We start from the raw sequence: 17,129 nt of genomic DNA, 5'->3' as shown, positions 1-17,129 counted from the left end.
ATTACTCGTGCTTCATCATCTCCAAATCGGATCGCGCCATGACAAGCACAGAAAAAGTCAGACACCATGAGACCTTGACCTAGGCCCTTCCCCTTCAGTAGAGTCTCACCGTCCTCGAGTCACTGGTAATTTGTGTCATCGTTGGAGTTGAACTAGCTCTCATCATGCGTGACGAAACTCACTATTTTCTGTGGATAATATTGCTTGCTTTCGTGCATTTACCGGGACGACTCCCGCTGCCTCTCCATAGTTTTGCTACAACGAAGTCATTCCCGAACAATCTCGCACGCGATTGCTTGTACTAATCAGCCCTGCACGTGAGTCGCAATCGACATGCCCTGGGACAGTCGCTTCGGTCACCTAATCTTTAACAAATCTTTAATGGCCTCTCAGGGCTACTAGTGAACCTTGGAATCGAAAAATTACGCCGTCTAAACCCCATCCCACTGTGTATTTACCTCATATGACACCATCTTGCCCACTCTTACATGCTTATAATGAATCTGTCATTGTACGATCGCAGGTAGTAATCAACGCTCTCCTTCACCGCTACTGCTTTCTAAGCAGAGCATGTTGACGCGATAACTTACTCGAAGCGGCTTTTGGGTCAGATGTCAGCCGCACAAGTCTATTTCAGACCTTCCCCCGGCGTCATTGCTTCCCCGCTTTGTCACGAAGTTAGCGAGACGGTTCGCGCGTAACCTGCCAAATTCCGATACTGCTCCATCTGTGTGGCCGCGATATACCGCGCCTGGTCGCGCAGAGGCTTCCATCCCTTTTGGCAGTCACGTTCTACAAACACCAGGTCTGACGTAAGTGCAAGATCGATCAACTTGTCAAACACCTTGTTCGCAGCCGTGTTTCCAAGTACAGCTGGCTTTCTATCCCTTCCATCGATCTTGGTCTTGAGAAATGCTGCAGCCATGTCGGTCCAGGACGAGTTGGTAGGTTTGCCTGCTTGGTTTTGTAAATATCTTACCGTCGCTTGCAGAGCCGCAATCTGTCCATGCTTGTTAGTCAGCTTTCGCAATCCCAATTCCAGATCGCCTACCTGTTTGTTCAGACTGTCAACTTCTTCCAAACTGTTTTCCTGTACCTGACCTTCTAGCTTCTTCAGATCCTTGGTTGCAGATTCATTCACTGCAGCCACCTTCCTGAGCTCATCTGCCTCATGTTCCAGGTCCTTCATTTCCCTGCGCAAGGACTGCACTGTAGATTCGAGCAAATTTTCGCTTGCGACTCTTTCCGTCATCTCCCTCTCAATCTCACCGAAGCGCTCCAATCGATACATGCTTTTCTGATACCTAGAGTCAAGAACGTTGATCTTAATCGCGGACTCCTCAAGTTGCTTATCTTTGAGGCGAATCTGCGTTACAAGTTGTTTTATGTCCTCATTTAATTGAACTACCTTTATCCGCGCATCTTTGTTGACAGCGTCCTGTTCTCTGAGTTGTTCTACCTTAACAAGCCAAGGCGAGCGTGCTTTCTCATCTATCAAATCGTTAGCGAAACAAAATTACAAGTTAGCGGTGTACGATTTACATATTGAGCTGCCATTGGGCCCAGTTATCTTCGCGACCAAATCACGCATACTGGTCATCATACGCTTGACCGTGGCCGTAACGGATGCAAAAAATGTTCCAGCGTCGGCAGCATTCTCCGCTTCTTTCAACATGATCTCTTGGATCTGGCCATAGCCGATCTGCTTGTATGATTCGACGTCCTTGCTCAACGCTAATGTGATACTGAAATAGACCTATGTGTTGTGAGAAAACGAAATTATTTACGCTACATAAAAGTAACGTACATTGCGGAGATACGCACAAGACGAACTAGAACGTGCACAGATAGCTGACAATATCCTCTCGATGTCATCTGTCGGTGCTCGCAAAGAACATTTCCATTCTTCCATAATCGCTTGCGCTTTACTCGTGAGAGCTTTGACACTCTTGGCTTGTAAAACAAGTGCCTCTCCCTGACTCTGGAAAGTATGTGCCAAGTCTGCTTCATATGTCATTCTCTTACAATTTTCCGAATCTCCACCGAGTTCTCCGACCACAGTCGTGAGAATACATTGAGCAATGATAATTGCACTGTCGACATAGCTCTGAATGCAGAGTAATTGCACACAACATTCCTGCGTCCGCATCTCGCCGGTACGCACTTCCAGTTTTGCAGCCCCTAAGTCCTCAAGAACTCCAAGACTCTCCTGTAAACTACTCAACAACTCATTCTCATTGAGTTCGTAGTTGCGGAGACTGTTGATCGCTTTATCCAATAACTCTTCAACCGGGCCAATATCCTCCAACAACAGGCCGTAATTCTCAAATTCGGAAACATCACATACAGTTATGGCGGTTTCAAATCGCGAGCATAGAGCCAATATGCATATGAGTTTATCGCAGATCTCTGTACCGATAGCGAGAGTCACGATCTCTGACGCAGATTGTATATTATCTCGCAAAACTGAAACAACGAGGTTTGATTTGAAGCTGATCCGCCGGAATGTTAGCAGTGCCTTGATTGCTTCTCTCATTGTAGCTAATGAATTCGGGATATATGTCTAAACTACATTAGTTGAAGCTTGTGACATTCGTTCGCAGATCATACTCTAACAATAGATAGATGCTCCACAGCTTCCTGTGCCTCGAGTTTCCGTAACTCTAGATCAATCGTCTTAACCTGAGTCTTCAGGGCCGAAGCTTGCAACTTCTGGTTGAGGTCATACATTTCGCGGGTCCTGCGACTAATCTCAGCAGATTCGGCCTCACTCATGGACTTTTCTGTTCGCAACTGGTCCAAGTCACTGAAAAGCGTTAGACTGTGGCTTATTACAAATTAGAGACAAATTACCTCTGCAACGACGCCACGAGGTCGCGAAATCGCCCTACTGTATATTCGTAATCGGCAGTTGTATCCTCAAATTGAGACATCCGTCCAGCTTGTTCTCGTAATAAAATTTCTCGGTAATCTATCGTCATTAGCTGGTATATAACCCTGCGATTTGATTCGAAGTCATACCAATTTCTTCACGCATTTGTTTCGCTGCCTCGAGATGATTCGCTTCAATTTCGTCATTGATCTCTTTCAGTGTCTCCAAGTCCTGTATTGTAATTCTCATCTCCTCGATCTGCTCACTCAAAGCCAGATTTTTGACAGTTAACTCGTCAAGAATCTGATCAGCTCCAAAAGCTATATCCAACTGCTGTCTTAAATTATCTGCTATTTCTTCCGTTTGCCGAAGCTGCGTAATAGCCATCTCATACTTGCTCTGCAGTTGTGTATATATTTCTATATCTCTTTGTAGTCGTTTGATCTCAGCTCTTGACTCCGCTTCGTCTGCTGCTGTTTGATCCCTAAGCTTAATCAATGCCTCTTTAAGCCTCTCGTTCTGTTCCTCAAGATGTATGAACACATTGGAATCTCGCTCTCTCATTCCAGATCCTCTCTTAAAATCCGCGTTCTCCTCCTTCAGTATTTCCGCTTCCAACAGCGCTTCCTCAAGCTGTGCTTTCACACTACTTAGTTCATCCCGCAACCTCTCCTCCTGCTCCTCAGCAACCTCCCTATCCAGCGTAATAATCTCAAACTGCTCGGTACGCTCTTTCAAAACTTGCTCAATCTCATGCTTTTCCGCCTCTAATTCCCGCACACGTGTCCGCAATTCCTGCTGCGTGTCAAACATAGGCTTAATCTTCGCTTCCAGCCTCGCGATAATCCGTTCTAGCTTCTCCCGCTCTTGCTTAAGCCGTTCTAGATCGAGAAGTCTGTCTCGGTCCTCAGCGCGTTTGCGCTCGAGGATTCGCAGCTTAGACTGCAGGTCCTCGATATCTCGGTTCGTCGACATTACGCTCCTTTGACTATATATATTTAGTGCTGTCTTTCCCGGTAGGTCCGTGTTTATATAATATTGCACACAGTTACAGCATGATTTGATCTGGCATAGACATCGTTCCAACCGTGACTGGTACCTTGGGCCGTGCGACTCGCAAAAACGCACTTTTTTAATCACTGTTCACGAGATTTAATTTGTTGTTCGTCCGACTTCGACGCGTGCCGCGAACCACCCAGCCCTAACTCCCAAGACAGAGTGTTATACAGTTACAGTTCATTACACCACGCCAGTCAATCACAATCTATATACAAGCGAAACTATGCACAGCAGGACAATACCATATGCATGCAAACAATAGAAATACACTAAGAATACAATATTATGCAGAATATTTACAATTTCACCATGTCGATTCATTTTCGAGATTTAATTGTAAAATTTTCACCTGAGAGAGCCAAAAATCTTCGTATCTCGCTTTTCTACGCGTTTCAGCAAACCATTTCCATGCCCCGCGACCTTCGAGGAAGTAGTTCCAATCCTAGCCATGTTGTCAGAATCTGCTGGAGCTCATAATTTTGACATGAAAACTTACCTTGGCCCTCGCGGAAATCAAAAACTCTGCTAGTAATGCCCATGTTTCGATTGCTTTCACAACAAGCTCATCTGAAACCCGCTCATCCTCTTCAGTGACTCCAATGAAGTTAGACAATAACTGATACAGAGGATTGAAGATAGTGTCCACGAGTGCCTCGTCGATAGTCAGTGACCTACATCGCGTGGCATGACCTTATTAATGACATACCTTAGCAAGAAGTTCTCTATTCTCCTGTGTCCATTTGCGATTTTCATCATCTACCAAATGCTGTACCAAACTGTCATCACCATAAAGACTGTCTTGACTATCGGACTGCTGTACAATAGGAGTAAATAGATCTCTAGTGCCTTTAAGGATACGCTTCGAGAGGTCGACAAAGTCGTGAATAATCTGTATGGCCTCCAGCATGACCTTTTCCGGCAGACATAGGCCGTTGTTCAAAACATCACCAAGACGAGCTACATGAATCAGTACACTTCTGTTAGCTGAACCGCACGGGTCAAACATACAATGCTGCAAAATTTGAACTGCTTGATCTGGACTCTGAATCAAATTCGGCGCGCAGATGATCATCCTGACATACTTGAGCGAGTCTTTCAAGAGACTCTCATAGCCTTTCAAGTTTGCTCTCCGACGCATAATTTCATCATGAGATATACCACTGATGACTTTTTCAAGCTGCATATAATCGTCAAGACTGTACTTGAGGAGATCTTGATACCATTCGCCAGATTCTAGAAGGTCGCTGTTCCTCCGTAGCTCAAGTCGTGTAAGATAATACCAAGATTTGACACTCAGAATTCGTGCTTGAGAATGAGACTGACCCAAAATAATAACGTCTCGAAGGTGACCAATTGGAGGTCGCAGTTCTGGCGGTGCCGCCCAAAACAAAGTCAGTAGCAAGCTGTAATTGTTCTCCAACGCTTCCAGGTCAGTCAGCCTAAGCTCCGCCGTTCGCGGATAAATTCGGCCATTCAATGGAGTGACGAGACCAATCATCCCAGGAAGAATCTTTCGTGCGTCAGGTTTTTCGCTCGTGTCCCGAATTAGCTTGGCTAAATACTTCAGGAAAATGTGGAACACTGTATCCGATGTAGATAATTCGAGCATGTTATTGTGATCCTGCAAGAAGTCGGGAAATCCAGTACCTATATCGCTCTCCAAGTTTTCTAACTTTCTCTGTGCAAAGAACCGATACATTTTCATAGCTAACGACTTCGTCCCGGGCCACTTCCAAGTCAGGGTTAGAGTCAAACATCGAGAGAAGCACGCACGGCAGTACGATCCAAACTCGCGACTTTTAGCGTACTGCGCTGGCGTGCTCAGGAGCCTCTCCATCATAGTGTCCACGGCATTCCAATAGGCCTTATGCTTACCAATGTCGGACACCCCTTGTGAGTCAAACTGATACAGAGGACACATGCTAAATGTCGCGTACCACACCTGCTCAAATTTGTCGATACTAACTGTCTTCGAAAGTGCATTGTAATCTATGACTTCGTACAAACTCTCCCAAAAACTCGATATAGTTGATGCCGCTAGCCTGCTTGCACGATCAAATACATGAATCGCCATAACCCAAATCTCCATAAAGCACGACTCTCTGCCAATTTGAAGACCAACCCGATTTCGATATGTCCTCAAAAATTGATATAAATCGTCGATGCCATACTTTAGCAAGACTTGGATAAGAAGTCGTCCGATGGTCATAAATTCCCGATCCAGCGCCAGATGTGAATAATCGGCAATGTGATCCTGCAACATCGAGGATATTTCATAAATATAGAGCAACTGGAATCCTAGCATGTAGAAAGACAACTTTGAGAAGCTAGTGATGCGGCCATGGAACTGAGTAAAAAGCTCGGCAACTCGGATACTAAGCCTCTTTAGTGCGGCTGCAAATATCATGATATTTTCATAGCTTTCGCGAGTCAGAGAATTTCTAATATAGTTGGAGAGAAAGACACAGAATTCATATGACTGATCTCTTCGTTCTTCGTTGACCCGGTCCGCATTGTGTTGCTCGCTTAACGCCCAATCGAGCAAGATACCGAACCCTGTATCAAGCTCTTCCAGTATTTGTGAATTAACTTCCTTCCATAAAAATGTCACTTCACGTTCTTCAAAATGAAAGATTGACATATTAGCGCCCCCCTTATCTTCAACTGCTGGTGGGGTATGAAGGGCCGCATCGAGAGCACCTCTGCCGATGAAAGTGGACGGCCGGAATCGCGTGTCGTGCCGCAGAGGAATGACATCAAATGTCACAGAGAAATTTAAAAGTGGAAAGCTGAACTCGCTAATAACTTGTGAATCTTCAGCTTGAGGTTGGATAAGCCTTACTGTTGGTGTCTGACGTACGTATGGTAGCGCTTTCGTCCCGAATTGGTGTGGACTATGTTCAAGGTCTGTCCTGGCATCTCGTTTGCAGTCACCCTCTGGTATATGCTTGAATGATGGTGTTGGTTCCGGCCTAATATACTGACGAGGGTGCATAAAGACCTCTTTGCGAGACTTTCTAGTCGATTGGCGAGCAGGACGCGATGCTTTGATCGAGTCACTATCTATCACCTGTCCGATTGATCCATTGAGTCTGTTGTGCCTCTGTAAAACTGCTTCTGGCATTTGACGCCTACTCTCAAAAAGATGATCAATTTTCACAGGCTTTCGTCTGACTACGTATTCACCGCTTTCGACTTCAACGTATTCCAACAGTCTGTTTCGTTGAGTAACGGAAGCTGGGGGCATTACTTGGACTACCCCCCGTGGAGGTGGAACAACTGCAATGACACCAGTCGGTAATCGTCGCCTGGTCCGTTGAATTGCTTCTGGAGGAGCTTCGCCGCTTACTGTAGGAGTCGGATCTGCGACTGGACAAGGTCTAGCGAACGACAAGGATGACGTCTCAAATGCTTCATGTGTGCCTTCCCTCCATTGCTGCAGCACCTCTGATACATTCTCGTTGTCCTCGTCATCGTCGAAGTAGAAAGATTTTCGTGACGGAAAATCTCGACCAAATCCTTCACGTCTTGCAGCTTCCCGCACAGCGACCTTAAGAAATTGTGGAACAAGACTCTGCACATTTTTCTCTGTCATGTAGGCGTCGAGAATGCCTATCTTTGGTAATTTGCTTCCGGACCAGGCCTGTCTATCCTTTGACGACTTGTGCAGCCTGCGTTTCTTCATTTTGCCTCTACTATCTAATCGAGTCTGACGAAGATTTCCGTCCTTCTGAGATTCCCATTTTCTTGGCCTATGACTCGCGATTGAAGAAGGCGTAGTGCGACGGGCTCTAGTTTCTCGCGAAATCATTCGATCAATTCGAGTGTCGACTTCCATATCTGAATCACTGTCACTTATAAGATAACTATGGCCTTGTTGAGATGAAAGTGATTGTTGTTGCTGCTTAAAATGTAAAACAGTTTGGCTTCGTATTACAGACACATCCGAATCTGACTCAGGATCTCCAAGAAACTCATTCCGTGTCTCCTCACCTAGTCGTGATGTTCCAATCTTTCGTCTAGCAACGCCTTTCCTCGGCTCTGCGAACTGCGTAGACCGTTGCCGACTGGAAACTTTCTCCCGTTCGTGTCGAAGGCTATTGTCCAACGTCAAGAATGATGGCGGTAAGACACCTCTGACGCGCCTTTTCAGTTTCTCCAACTCAAGCTCGGAAGAGCAGTCCTCACTATCGGAGTCTGATTCGCTTACACTCTCGCTAGCAGTGTCAGAGTTAGACGCAATGGATAAAGCACCAGTGGGTTGTCGTTCCCCTCGTGACAGACTTCGTGAGTGGTCAATCGATTGCAATTCTTCAACAACAGAATTCGTAATACGATCCTCGCTATGACGCGAACCGTTTCGCGAAGGAATAACACGCGTCTGAGAAGAGAGAGACTGCTGGGCAAGATCAGAAGTGACTCCACCAGTGCCCTCACTTGCTCGTTGCCACTGTGTAGGCTGAGTTGGCGACTGCCTCCTGCGAGAATATGTCGGCGCCGCTCTCCGACGCATATCATGTCGTGACTCTGTGCACCGAGGTGGCGACGTCGGGAAATCATATATGTCTCCGGGGTTATTTAAATGCCCATTCCTAGACCTCCTGAGAGGTTGTTCCCCTAGGTGTCGCCTGTGTGTGGTCTCCGAGTTAGATATACGCTGACTGTTGTGAGATGATAACTGTCTCGACATGAGACCATCCGTTGGCAATGGTTGCACAAGGCTGTCCTCCGTAATCCTTGACTCTTGGGTCAAAACTCTACTGGCAGACTGGCTTGAAAGAGAGTCAGAAGGGGGCGTAAATTGAGAGTCATCAGAATTATTCTCGGTGCTCATCCGCTTTTCGACTGCAATGCGTATAGGTTTGATTCCACGTCTTTTCAAAGCAATCTCATACATCTGCCGATCAAACAGGTACGGATTAATTTGTCGCGCTGTTCGTTTCCGGAAGAAATGATGAGTTTCACGTGTGTGGTATTGGCTAGGATCAATATTCTCCTGTTCCCAGTCAATAACCGGGGCCCCAGGAAGCTCCGGTGTTCTTTTCGTCTCTTGCAGCACGGCGTCGCTGCCTGCAGCCATTGTTGGCGACGTAACTTCGCGATCATCGTTTAGAAAATCTGCCAATAGATCGTTCAAGTCTGGGGGTGATGATAATTCGGAAAGAGGGCTCGAGAGAGGAGATGTAAATAATGAGTAATGCATGAAACCAGCAAGCGGTGGGGTTGACGGTCCCGACTCCGGATTGTCGCGAAGTGGATCCTACATGTCTATCAGTCAGTATGCTCAAGTTTCCAAACCAAATGTTTGCATACTCTTAATAAAGCCACCGCTTTCACCCCTGGAATAGATCCATCACGATCGTGCCCTAGGGGATCGGGCAGCAGCAGCAGTCCGGCTTCCTCATCGCCAATGCTTCTTTCTTGACTAATGGGAACCTGCTCCGCACCCGGAATGACTTGTTCAACTTCGACTTGTGACTGAGATGCATCTAACACCTTATCCTTTGTCCGAAAAAAATGTTAGCTCAGCGTAAACCCTTTGCCTTGCCAGATACGTACAGCATCCAAAGTCGGTACCTGTGAAGTCTGGTTGTATCGCTGCTTAGAATTCTATACTAAATCAGCCGGTACAGTTATTATATCTTTCCCACTTACCGTAGAGATAGGCACAAAAGGGAGGAATTCAAGCTCATCCCTGTCAACCTCCAGAAACTCTGACAGACTGAAGCTGCCACTGTCTTCAGAGTCAGACACGTATCCTTGGGACTGAGGCATAAATACAGGCAGTCAGCCTCATCCGCCTTTGGCTAAAACAAACAAGTTTTATAGCTGTCAATGCGGACTATTTCTAAATGCCAATATAGATTGACAATTTTGAATAGAAGCGCGTTGTTTAGTTGGTACACGTTCACAACGCGTCCCAGGTCTGAGCCGCAGCCGTAGCGGACGATTTGGTGGTGATCGGAAGGACTTCACACTTTTTTGTGACACATTGAATACGCTCCGTATCTCACGCTTTTGTCAGTGCCGCGACTGTCATCCTTTCCTGAATTTAAGTGAATATCTCGGCAATTATAGAGTTACTCTGAACATCAACCACAAGGAATGAGAATTCGCTTACTATGTCCACGATTTGGAATTGCAGAACATACCAGTGCGACGTGGTGTAGGCGTATTCGCCGAGATGAACAATCGCGTCGAAATTCGTCCACATTAACGCCAGCAATTCGAACCAAGAGGATCGAGACAAATGCGGACTTGGATTCCCTTCTATCAAAACCAACATGGGCTATACAATCGTTGCTGCCTGAATCAACACCTGAAAATCGTCATGAAGATATAAATCCGCAGTCATTGCGAGACCTACTGCGGCGGTCGGGACTCCAATTCCCTAAAGATGACGAGGAGGAGGGGAAGATGCTCTCGGATTTGCAGCGGCAGCTTGTGTTTGTAGATCATGTACAAGATGTCGATACAGAAGGAGTGGAGCCGCTCAATAGGATTGGTGAAGATTGGCCGGAATTGAAATGGGAAGATGTGCAAGTCGAGGAAAACGTGCTCTTGCAAACTGTGAGAGACAAGGCATCTATAAGGCAACATATGGAGCGGACATTTTTCTATGTCAAAAACGCGGAGGATAACTAAGGATTTTTGTTCAGAGTCTCCAGTTACGACCCCTTAGTTGACCTTTGAGTTATATTTAGTAGAGAGAGCTTGTCTTGCATGCAAACTTTTTGACTCCAAGAATGTCAAAGGATATGTACAACTCCATCCAAATGTTCAAACAGGTCCCAGAAAGCAATCGAAAGACACAAAAAATCTAGCCCATTTAATAAAGATGCGGACGATATGGCTGTGACCCAAGAGCACGTCCTATACACTAATCAATATCTTGCACAAGGTCACCTATTACTTAATTTTACTTACCAGCAATCTGGAACCATTTAGGAAGGCAACTATATACATGTTCATCAAAGTTTTCGTGTCGGTTGCACAGACATCTGCCTGAAAAATAGGACTCGTCATCTGTTGGGCAGCGCAACCTAGAAGTAGCTGTCAGCAGGGAAAATCAATAGTTACTACTTTCGCTGCAACATACCATGGGGTGTGCTTGTATCCAATATCAGCGAAGTGGTGTATTCTCTCTTTGGACAGAAGTAATGAAGCCGCAATGGAATGCACTGGCGCGTCTCCCTATTGTGAGCGTTAGCAGACTCAACAACCACGGTGACAGTTTGGCAACCTACCCATCGCTCGTAATAAAATCCACCCTCTTCATCCAGCCATTGAAAATACTTTGTGTATGCCTCACTTCTCCAAAAGTTCAAGTCTGCAATTTCGAAGTTACTCCAAAAGTGACAAAAGTTATAGGGCCCCTTAATCCCTTTTTGATCGTCAACGATAAAATCAATGGCATTGTCTTTGGCTATGTACTTTGGATATCTCTCCGCAAATCGCTGCGTAGCGTCCCATAGAGTAGGGATTGTCGTAGGATATTCCGGTATTGCGATCACGAAGGAATATGCCTTGTTATTATCTTTCATGAACTTGAACGGATCACTTCCCAAAATAGTTAGTATCGAGACAGATTATTTCAGAACGAGGAGATGCTTACTAATGCATATCGCAGTAGAATTCAATACTGGGCTCCACACGCCAATACCAATCATATTTCAGTAACAAGGGGTGATTGAAGAAGAAGCCCGAGTTATATCTGCACATATGCCTGAACACGTGTCAGAAAGATAGCACATATTGAGGAATAATACGACATACCTGTATGTCAACGACCCACCATAAATAACTTCATCGTCTTCCATCTTTTGCATACTGGCGCGAGATTTCTGCCGGTCGATATGATCTGGCCATGACCACTCTTCCTTTGGGACGAGACCTGACACGTAGTCAGTTAAATGGATCTCGAAAAAACGGTCAGTTAGGACGCACCGTATTCGGTATCTCCAGATGCCATTCCACTCGTCAGTTGTATGAACTGCAGGTATCGTAAGCCCATGCAATATCATGTTTCCACAGTCATGAATACCTCTTGCGTAAACTCTTCGTCATTCAAGAACGTCCACGGATAACGATACCGTCGATTAAACCTGTCCTCAATTTGTCGCATGCTGCTAAGAGCATCGTCAATCTCGAAGTTTCTGTTGCTTCATCAGCATCTATACCTCGGAACTCGCTCCGCCAAATAGAATCGTACCGCACAAGCATCATCAGTGTCGCGTTTTGGCGCAGTGGATCGGGATCACAGTGGATTTTTCGCTGTCTCCGATGTAATGGCTCCATGCTGACTTTTCTCTGCAATTTGGCTTCGTCTGCCTTTTTCACCTTCGCAGGAGTTGTGGACCACAAAAGAATGCTCATGCCAAAGAATATCAGGGTCACTATGACCACCAAAATCTTCACCCTGTTTGGTTTTTGCCTCTGTCGTTTGTATTTTAGAAATGGACTGTCTAGATCCTGTTCCCGCTCTGAAAACGTATCACCAAGAGCCATGTTACCGGTCGAGCATCAGGCAGCCACTACGCCACAAACTCCGTCACGATGTAGCTAAATATTGTCACTTGACCTATATCTAACACAGTCGAAGCGTTTAAAGGTATAGTGTGCCAGAGCTTTTGTAGTTGGTGTGTGACAGACTATATGCCAATAATAGAGTGGAGAGCGATTGTCTGGGTTGGTAGAGTGCGGTAGAGGCATGCGAGCCCTGACTAAGAGCCAACATGCACGTGAGGTACCTTTTACATATTTCCCTACGAGGTACGACATCAGCTTTCTGTCTTACCTACGTTTCTTCGGGATGATAACTAGAAATGCAAAGTTTCGGCGGATCATATGCTTTCGCAGCAGTGATGGCAATAATATCAGTAATAAAATGATGCAAATTCGTGACGAAATTTATAGGTAAGTTGAGAGAATCATTAATATGTACGCGAATTCAAAGGCAACGTCATCACAGAAAGACTATCAACACCGTAAGCCAATCTCGATTCCAAATATGCTAAATCCCATAAATTGTAAATAATTACAGCGAATGTCTGAGTATTAAATAACCGTGATTTGGATTATGCCACTACTAGGTCCTCAACGCGGTCCTTAAAACCGCTCCTCTCGGCCATTATAAGCCAGCGTTCGAGATCTCAGTCCGCCAAAACCCCAGGTTCCAAAAATTCCTAGCATTCCCACTCGCCAGCCGCGCCATAAACCTTCGAGACCAGAGTCGCCGTTATCTTCGCTTGAAATTATATCCCATATCGTTCCGAGCATTCCGTTGTATGGGCCAACTGGAACCATTGCTCTTTGGACGCCAACATATGCAAGCTGGCCTCGTCGTAAAAGTGTTTCCAGAGGAAGTCTGACGAATAATTCCGTGGCGGAGGAGGCTAGTGACAAAATGCTGAATAGCATAGGGGACGTGTACGGTTCGATTCCCCATCTGGTTCGGAGGAAATAAGGCGATCCCCGCGAGATAACTCGAGGAACGGCGGCCAATAATGCCGTTGGAAGGACAAGATTTGAGGGGCAAGTGAGAGTTGGAAGGCATTGAAGAGATGCTACAATAGATCGAGGTTGTGCATCGGACGGCGTTAAGATTAGCTTTGTGCGAACAATATCGAGAGGCGACAATACTAGGGCGGTCAATGTGGTTGCTGTGACAGACGCAATGAGAGATATTATAGGGTGGCTGCTATCCGCAATCTCTAATGATGACGGATCGGGTAGACTAAATACTGCTGAAAAAAATGCTGATAGCCATGACTCAAGGGTTGTGAACATGATGTTTTGAACGAACGTGACATTAGTTCCTAGATATCGAAGAGCAAATGTCAGACAAACCCAAAAGATATGATTAAACACAACCACGGCTTACCTCTCCATACTCCCCAAGGACCATCTTTCGTCCACAGCGCTCCCATTGCTCCTAGTATGTAGGGTCGATGCGGTCCGATCCGATATATCTCTGCTACTGGTTCTGACATTTTTCGATGGATGCCGCGTCCGATATTACTTCTTTTGGAGGTGCTCCCATGACTTGATGACTCTGCGGATCCAGAAGACGATACGCTTCCTACGCGCTTATGCTTCGCAGTTTGCCGTGACGATGACTCGCCTGGAGTCGAAAAATATTGAACTTCACCATCTTCGTCGTCGATATTATCAATTTCAAACGTGTCAATATCGTCGATCCGACCTCTGCGGCCCCTTTTCTGTGTAGAAATCAAGTCTGGACCCGGCGAAGGTGAACTCCCTATGCGTGTTCGAGGTCGCTCATACTTCCCGCACTGGAGTACCATTTTGGCAACTTCAAAAGGCTGTGCTAAGAAAGTCGATGAATATCGCGTCAACATGGCATTCGTGAGACCGCGAACTAATTCACTTGTATTTGGAAGTTCGAAGTAATCAGCATAGTCGAGATCGGCAAGGATAGAATCGGCTTGCGAAGAGCTCAGACCCAAAAGCCCGCCACTACCAAAGCCTGACGTACTGCTTGACGTTCCATTTCCAGCTTTCGTGATCGCGAGATCGGGCACACCATTGTGAAACACGAGTTCTGGTCGTTGATAGTATGGTCGCAATGGGTTCATTGGTCCTGTGCTAGTTGCCATTGCAACCAGACCTGTCGCACAATTATCGATCAAATAATCACGCTGCTTTCCAATGAAAAAAACTGTCTCGAGCCAGCTTTTGACTCAAAAGAGTGGCTGCAATACCGAAATAGTTTTAGTCGTCGGTTTTGCAAGAAACTTGAAGGCCCAGAAGCATTACTGCTAAGGCCGTTGGGAGTTCTGACCTGGGCACTTCCGACCACTTCCTTAAGAAACTTTTCTCACAATAATTCGTCGCGACCTTTTTTAACTACCAGCCTTATCCGAAATACGTTCCAACAACAGACATCGACAATGCCCGGATCAACTAGGCTGGACCGAAAGAAGCGAAAAGCTTATCCTGTTGTAGTAGCGAATCAAAAAGAGTCAAACTCTAAGACAGTCTCTAGCCAGGGCAGATCGAGCAAAAACATACATCCGAAGGAGAAGGGCTCATATTCAAACAAAAAGCGGAAGTTAGTCGAAAAAGGTGCTAGCAGTAACTACGGTAAGTAATATGCCCCGGTGCTTATCTTGTGTATTAAATATGGACTGGAGCTTACAATGGAGAAAGAATACGCCGAATCATTCGATAAGCGCTCTGACAACGAAGGGAGCGTTCACCACAAATTTGATGTGGAAGGCATCTCACGGGGAGAGGAACAAGACATAAACGAAGATAACTCCGCAGACGGAGACGGTCCTTGGAGCGACACTAATGACGAAGAGGAAGTTTCTGATGATAGCGACGAAGAAGAGGCGGAGGTCCAAGAAGAAGATGATGACGACGCTGAAGGTGATGATGAGGCCGAGTCGGAACCTGATGACGATGAAGAAATTGAGAACATAAACGCCGCCGCCAACGAGAAGCGGACAAAACGTAAAGTCATCTCTCTTGCAATTTTTTGCGTGCACTCATCTAACAATTCATACAGAGAGGAAGAGAACTGACCCAGAGGCTTTCTCCTCTGCCATGACGGCTATTTTGTCATCTCATCTTAAGGCGCATGATCGGAAAGATCCTGTTTTGGTGCGTTCTAAGCAAGCAGCAAAAGCGATCGAAGAGTCTAAGTTGGAAGCAAAAGCGCGACGAGAACTACGACTGGAGAAGAAACAATTGCTCGATAAGGAGCGTATTAAAGACGTGATTACTGGAACTAGTGAAGGAGGGACACCAAATCCTGATGCCGTGCAAAAGAATACAGAGCGCGAAAGAATGCTGAAGAAAACAGCTAAGAGGGGAGGTAAGAATGAACATTATCGTCGAATTTGCACAGTGCATAGCTAACGCGGAATTGTAGTGGTCAAATTGTTTAATACCGTTATCGAGGCGCAGAAGAAGGCCACGGATGCCCTTGCAGTCTAATTGATGAAGTAGATTAAATCAGGAATTTAGGGGTTTGTGCTATCAAAGTTTCCATCTATTAGTCTTGAAAGGTTTCGATTTATTAGACTTGAATGTCAAATAATTTACGCTATTTGTACAATATATTCTTGAGATGTTATATACAAGATGAAAATGAGTATTGATCCACCAAAAATAACCCCAAGTCGAATCCTAAGCGAACATTTGCTGAAGTCTATATGGTCCCATGATATGAAACAAGATTGCGCAAAAGATCATAATAATGCGTATGCTCGCAGCTGTAGACTATCTCTTTCTACTTTAATCTCAGTCATTATCGTAGTCGCTCATCGTTTCTCGAAATCTTTTGCTTGTAAATTACGAGTCATCTGAGGCAATGCAACTCGTAGACCGTCAAGTTCTTTAGTAAGTTTCACCTGACATCCAAGACGAGAGCTGGAAGAATATATTAGACGGGTTTCCACGCAGAATATGTAAATACAAAGTGCACCCACGTTTCTGTTAGTCCGAACGCGAGATCCAACATATCATTCTCGTCATCATCAGGCTCTGGTATTAAATCGTAAAATTCTGGGTCGACAATTACGTGGCAAGTCGAGCACGCGCAAGAACCACCACATGCTCCTATGATCCGTTAGCTCCATTCTACTTTCAGTATATCAGATCTAGAAATTTGGATATACCTTCCATATCCAAATCCTGCGCTTGTGCAATATCCAATAAGTTATCGCCCTCTGCAGCATCTATATGAACCTGGTCGCCTTCTCGAGTAATAAATGTCACATGTATCCTTTGATCACAAGTCAGTAGTCCTTCCCGCCGACAGACAGACAGACAGTATATGAAGACATACTCTTCGCCAGGTTTCGGGTCGTGAATATGACCATGACGTCTCACAACAGTTCTTGAAAATAACCGGCATGACGCGGACGTTGGTATACAACATGTCGGAATCATACAAGGCAAGAAGGACATGCTGGGCGACTGTATGGCCTCGAGATATCGTCTGCGATAAGTAGAAGCGCAGCGAGTTGCCGTTGCAGGGTATATTGAACCGGCAATCAGCGGTTTAAGAAATTGGAATCCAACAATTCGAGGCATATAAAATTATCTATAGTATTCTGCCCTGAAAACCGCAAGGCTATCTTACAAAGAAATGTAACGAGTGGTGAGTCTAAATTTTTTCTGTCAGCGGGTGTGCGACTTCGGCGATGTCGGGTCTGCACGACGTATG

At 45.6% G+C, this 17,129-nt stretch overlaps 7 protein-coding genes across 7 annotated transcripts; 2 read left to right on the top strand and 5 right to left on the bottom strand.

Annotated features, from left to right (window-relative positions):
- Positions 1-315: 315 nt before the first annotated feature.
- V1508DRAFT_444637 (dynein associated protein-domain-containing protein) lies at positions 316-3,847 on the bottom strand (the record flags this gene model as incomplete). The annotated part of the gene is made up of 7 exons (XM_066942404.1): positions 316-1,000; positions 1,052-1,491; positions 1,543-1,756; positions 1,808-2,563; positions 2,611-2,806; positions 2,854-2,971; positions 3,022-3,847. 7 exons carry the CDS (start codon positions 3,845-3,847, stop codon positions 671-673), a joined length of 2,880 nt encoding a protein of 959 aa, XP_066797037.1. The 3' UTR covers positions 316-670.
- A 194-nt stretch (positions 3,848-4,041) lies between these two features.
- On the bottom strand, positions 4,042-9,862 carry V1508DRAFT_46922 (Mus7/MMS22 family-domain-containing protein). Its single transcript, XM_066942925.1, has 7 exons — positions 9,587-9,862; positions 9,491-9,541; positions 9,245-9,433; positions 4,940-9,191; positions 4,638-4,888; positions 4,428-4,583; positions 4,042-4,373 (listed from the first exon to the last, which is right to left on the bottom strand). The coding sequence occupies exons 1-7, from the start codon at positions 9,704-9,706 to the stop codon at positions 4,236-4,238; spliced, it is 5,157 nt and encodes a 1,718-aa protein (XP_066797036.1). The 5' UTR covers positions 9,707-9,862; the 3' UTR covers positions 4,042-4,235.
- A 1-nt stretch (position 9,863) lies between these two features.
- V1508DRAFT_47015 (uncharacterized protein) lies at positions 9,864-10,807 on the top strand. Its single transcript, XM_066942927.1, has one exon. It carries the CDS (start codon positions 10,037-10,039, stop codon positions 10,574-10,576), a length of 540 nt encoding a protein of 179 aa, XP_066797035.1. The 5' UTR covers positions 9,864-10,036; the 3' UTR covers positions 10,577-10,807.
- Positions 10,808-10,850: 43 nt separating this feature from the next.
- Positions 10,851-12,229, bottom strand: V1508DRAFT_351816 (nucleotide-diphospho-sugar transferase; the record flags this gene model as incomplete). The annotated part of the gene is made up of 8 exons (XM_066936830.1): positions 10,851-10,974; positions 11,031-11,125; positions 11,179-11,491; positions 11,547-11,657; positions 11,708-11,825; positions 11,879-11,924; positions 11,976-12,087; positions 12,144-12,229. The coding sequence occupies 8 exons, from the start codon at positions 12,227-12,229 to the stop codon at positions 10,851-10,853; spliced, it is 1,005 nt and encodes a 334-aa protein (XP_066797034.1).
- Positions 12,230-12,700: 471 nt separating this feature from the next.
- Positions 12,701-14,888, bottom strand: V1508DRAFT_438246 (mitochondrial carrier domain-containing protein). Its single transcript, XM_066942170.1, has 2 exons — positions 13,815-14,888; positions 12,701-13,749 (listed from the first exon to the last, which is right to left on the bottom strand). Exons 1-2 carry the CDS (start codon positions 14,548-14,550, stop codon positions 13,040-13,042), a joined length of 1,446 nt encoding a protein of 481 aa, XP_066797033.1. The 5' UTR covers positions 14,551-14,888; the 3' UTR covers positions 12,701-13,039.
- On the top strand, positions 14,706-16,187 carry V1508DRAFT_383491 (Rrp15p-domain-containing protein). Its single transcript, XM_066937741.1, has 4 exons — positions 14,706-15,037; positions 15,104-15,409; positions 15,465-15,773; positions 15,831-16,187. Exons 1-4 carry the CDS (start codon positions 14,845-14,847, stop codon positions 15,893-15,895), a joined length of 873 nt encoding a protein of 290 aa, XP_066797032.1. The 5' UTR covers positions 14,706-14,844; the 3' UTR covers positions 15,896-16,187.
- On the bottom strand, positions 15,954-17,081 carry V1508DRAFT_438244 (2Fe-2S ferredoxin-type domain-containing protein). The gene is made up of 4 exons (XM_066942169.1): positions 16,749-17,081; positions 16,579-16,685; positions 16,390-16,519; positions 15,954-16,330 (listed from the first exon to the last, which is right to left on the bottom strand). Exons 1-4 carry the CDS (start codon positions 16,994-16,996, stop codon positions 16,222-16,224), a joined length of 594 nt encoding a protein of 197 aa, XP_066797031.1. The 5' UTR covers positions 16,997-17,081; the 3' UTR covers positions 15,954-16,221.
- Between the last annotated feature and the right edge of the window lie 48 nt (positions 17,082-17,129).

The sequence above is a fragment of the Lipomyces doorenjongii genome (genome assembly GCF_038497915.1).
Source record: "Lipomyces doorenjongii strain NRRL Y-27504 unplaced genomic scaffold V1508scaffold_13, whole genome shotgun sequence".
In the NCBI taxonomy this organism is placed as follows: Eukaryota; Fungi; Ascomycota; class Lipomycetes; order Lipomycetales; family Lipomycetaceae; genus Lipomyces; species Lipomyces doorenjongii.
Note: the sequence above shows the minus strand (reverse complement) of the source record. Positions and strands in the feature narration are given on the sequence as shown.

What these genes read in the sequence shown, in the direction of transcription:
- V1508DRAFT_46922 (XM_066942925.1), bottom strand. Translation starts at nt 9,706, where the DNA reads ATGCCTCAGTCCCAAGGATACGTGTCTGACTCTGAAGACAGTGGCAGC. An exon ending in AGTTCAAATTTTGCAGCATT is followed by an intron (nt 4,889 to 4,939) that starts GTATGTTTGACC and finishes TGATTCATGTAG; the next exon opens with CTCGTCTTGGTGATGTTTTG. An exon ending in TGATTTCCGCGAGGGCCAAG is followed by an intron (nt 4,374 to 4,427) that starts GTAAGTTTTCAT and finishes CAACATGGCTAG; the next exon opens with GATTGGAACTACTTCCTCGA.
- V1508DRAFT_438244 (XM_066942169.1), bottom strand. Translation starts at nt 16,996, where the DNA reads ATGCCTCGAATTGTTGGATTCCAATTTCTTAAACCGCTGATTGCCGGT. An exon ending in GACCCGAAACCTGGCGAAGA is followed by an intron (nt 16,686 to 16,748) that starts GTATGTCTTCAT and finishes TTGTGATCAAAG; the next exon opens with GATACATGTGACATTTATTA. An exon ending in GCGTTCGGACTAACAGAAAC is followed by an intron (nt 16,331 to 16,389) that starts GTGGGTGCACTT and finishes ATATTCTTCCAG; the next exon opens with CTCTCGTCTTGGATGTCAGG.
- V1508DRAFT_438246 (XM_066942170.1), bottom strand. Translation starts at nt 14,550, where the DNA reads ATGGCAACTAGCACAGGACCAATGAACCCATTGCGACCATACTATCAA. An exon ending in TCCTTGGGGAGTATGGAGAG is followed by an intron (nt 13,750 to 13,814) that starts GTAAGCCGTGGT and finishes TTCGATATCTAG; the next exon opens with GAACTAATGTCACGTTCGTT.
- V1508DRAFT_47015 (XM_066942927.1), top strand. Translation starts at nt 10,037, where the DNA reads ATGAGAATTCGCTTACTATGTCCACGATTTGGAATTGCAGAACATACC.
- V1508DRAFT_383491 (XM_066937741.1), top strand. Translation starts at nt 14,845, where the DNA reads ATGCCCGGATCAACTAGGCTGGACCGAAAGAAGCGAAAAGCTTATCCT. An exon ending in AGGTGCTAGCAGTAACTACG is followed by an intron (nt 15,038 to 15,103) that starts GTAAGTAATATG and finishes CAATGGAGAAAG; the next exon opens with AATACGCCGAATCATTCGAT. An exon ending in GAAAACAGCTAAGAGGGGAG is followed by an intron (nt 15,774 to 15,830) that starts GTAAGAATGAAC and finishes GCGGAATTGTAG; the next exon opens with TGGTCAAATTGTTTAATACC.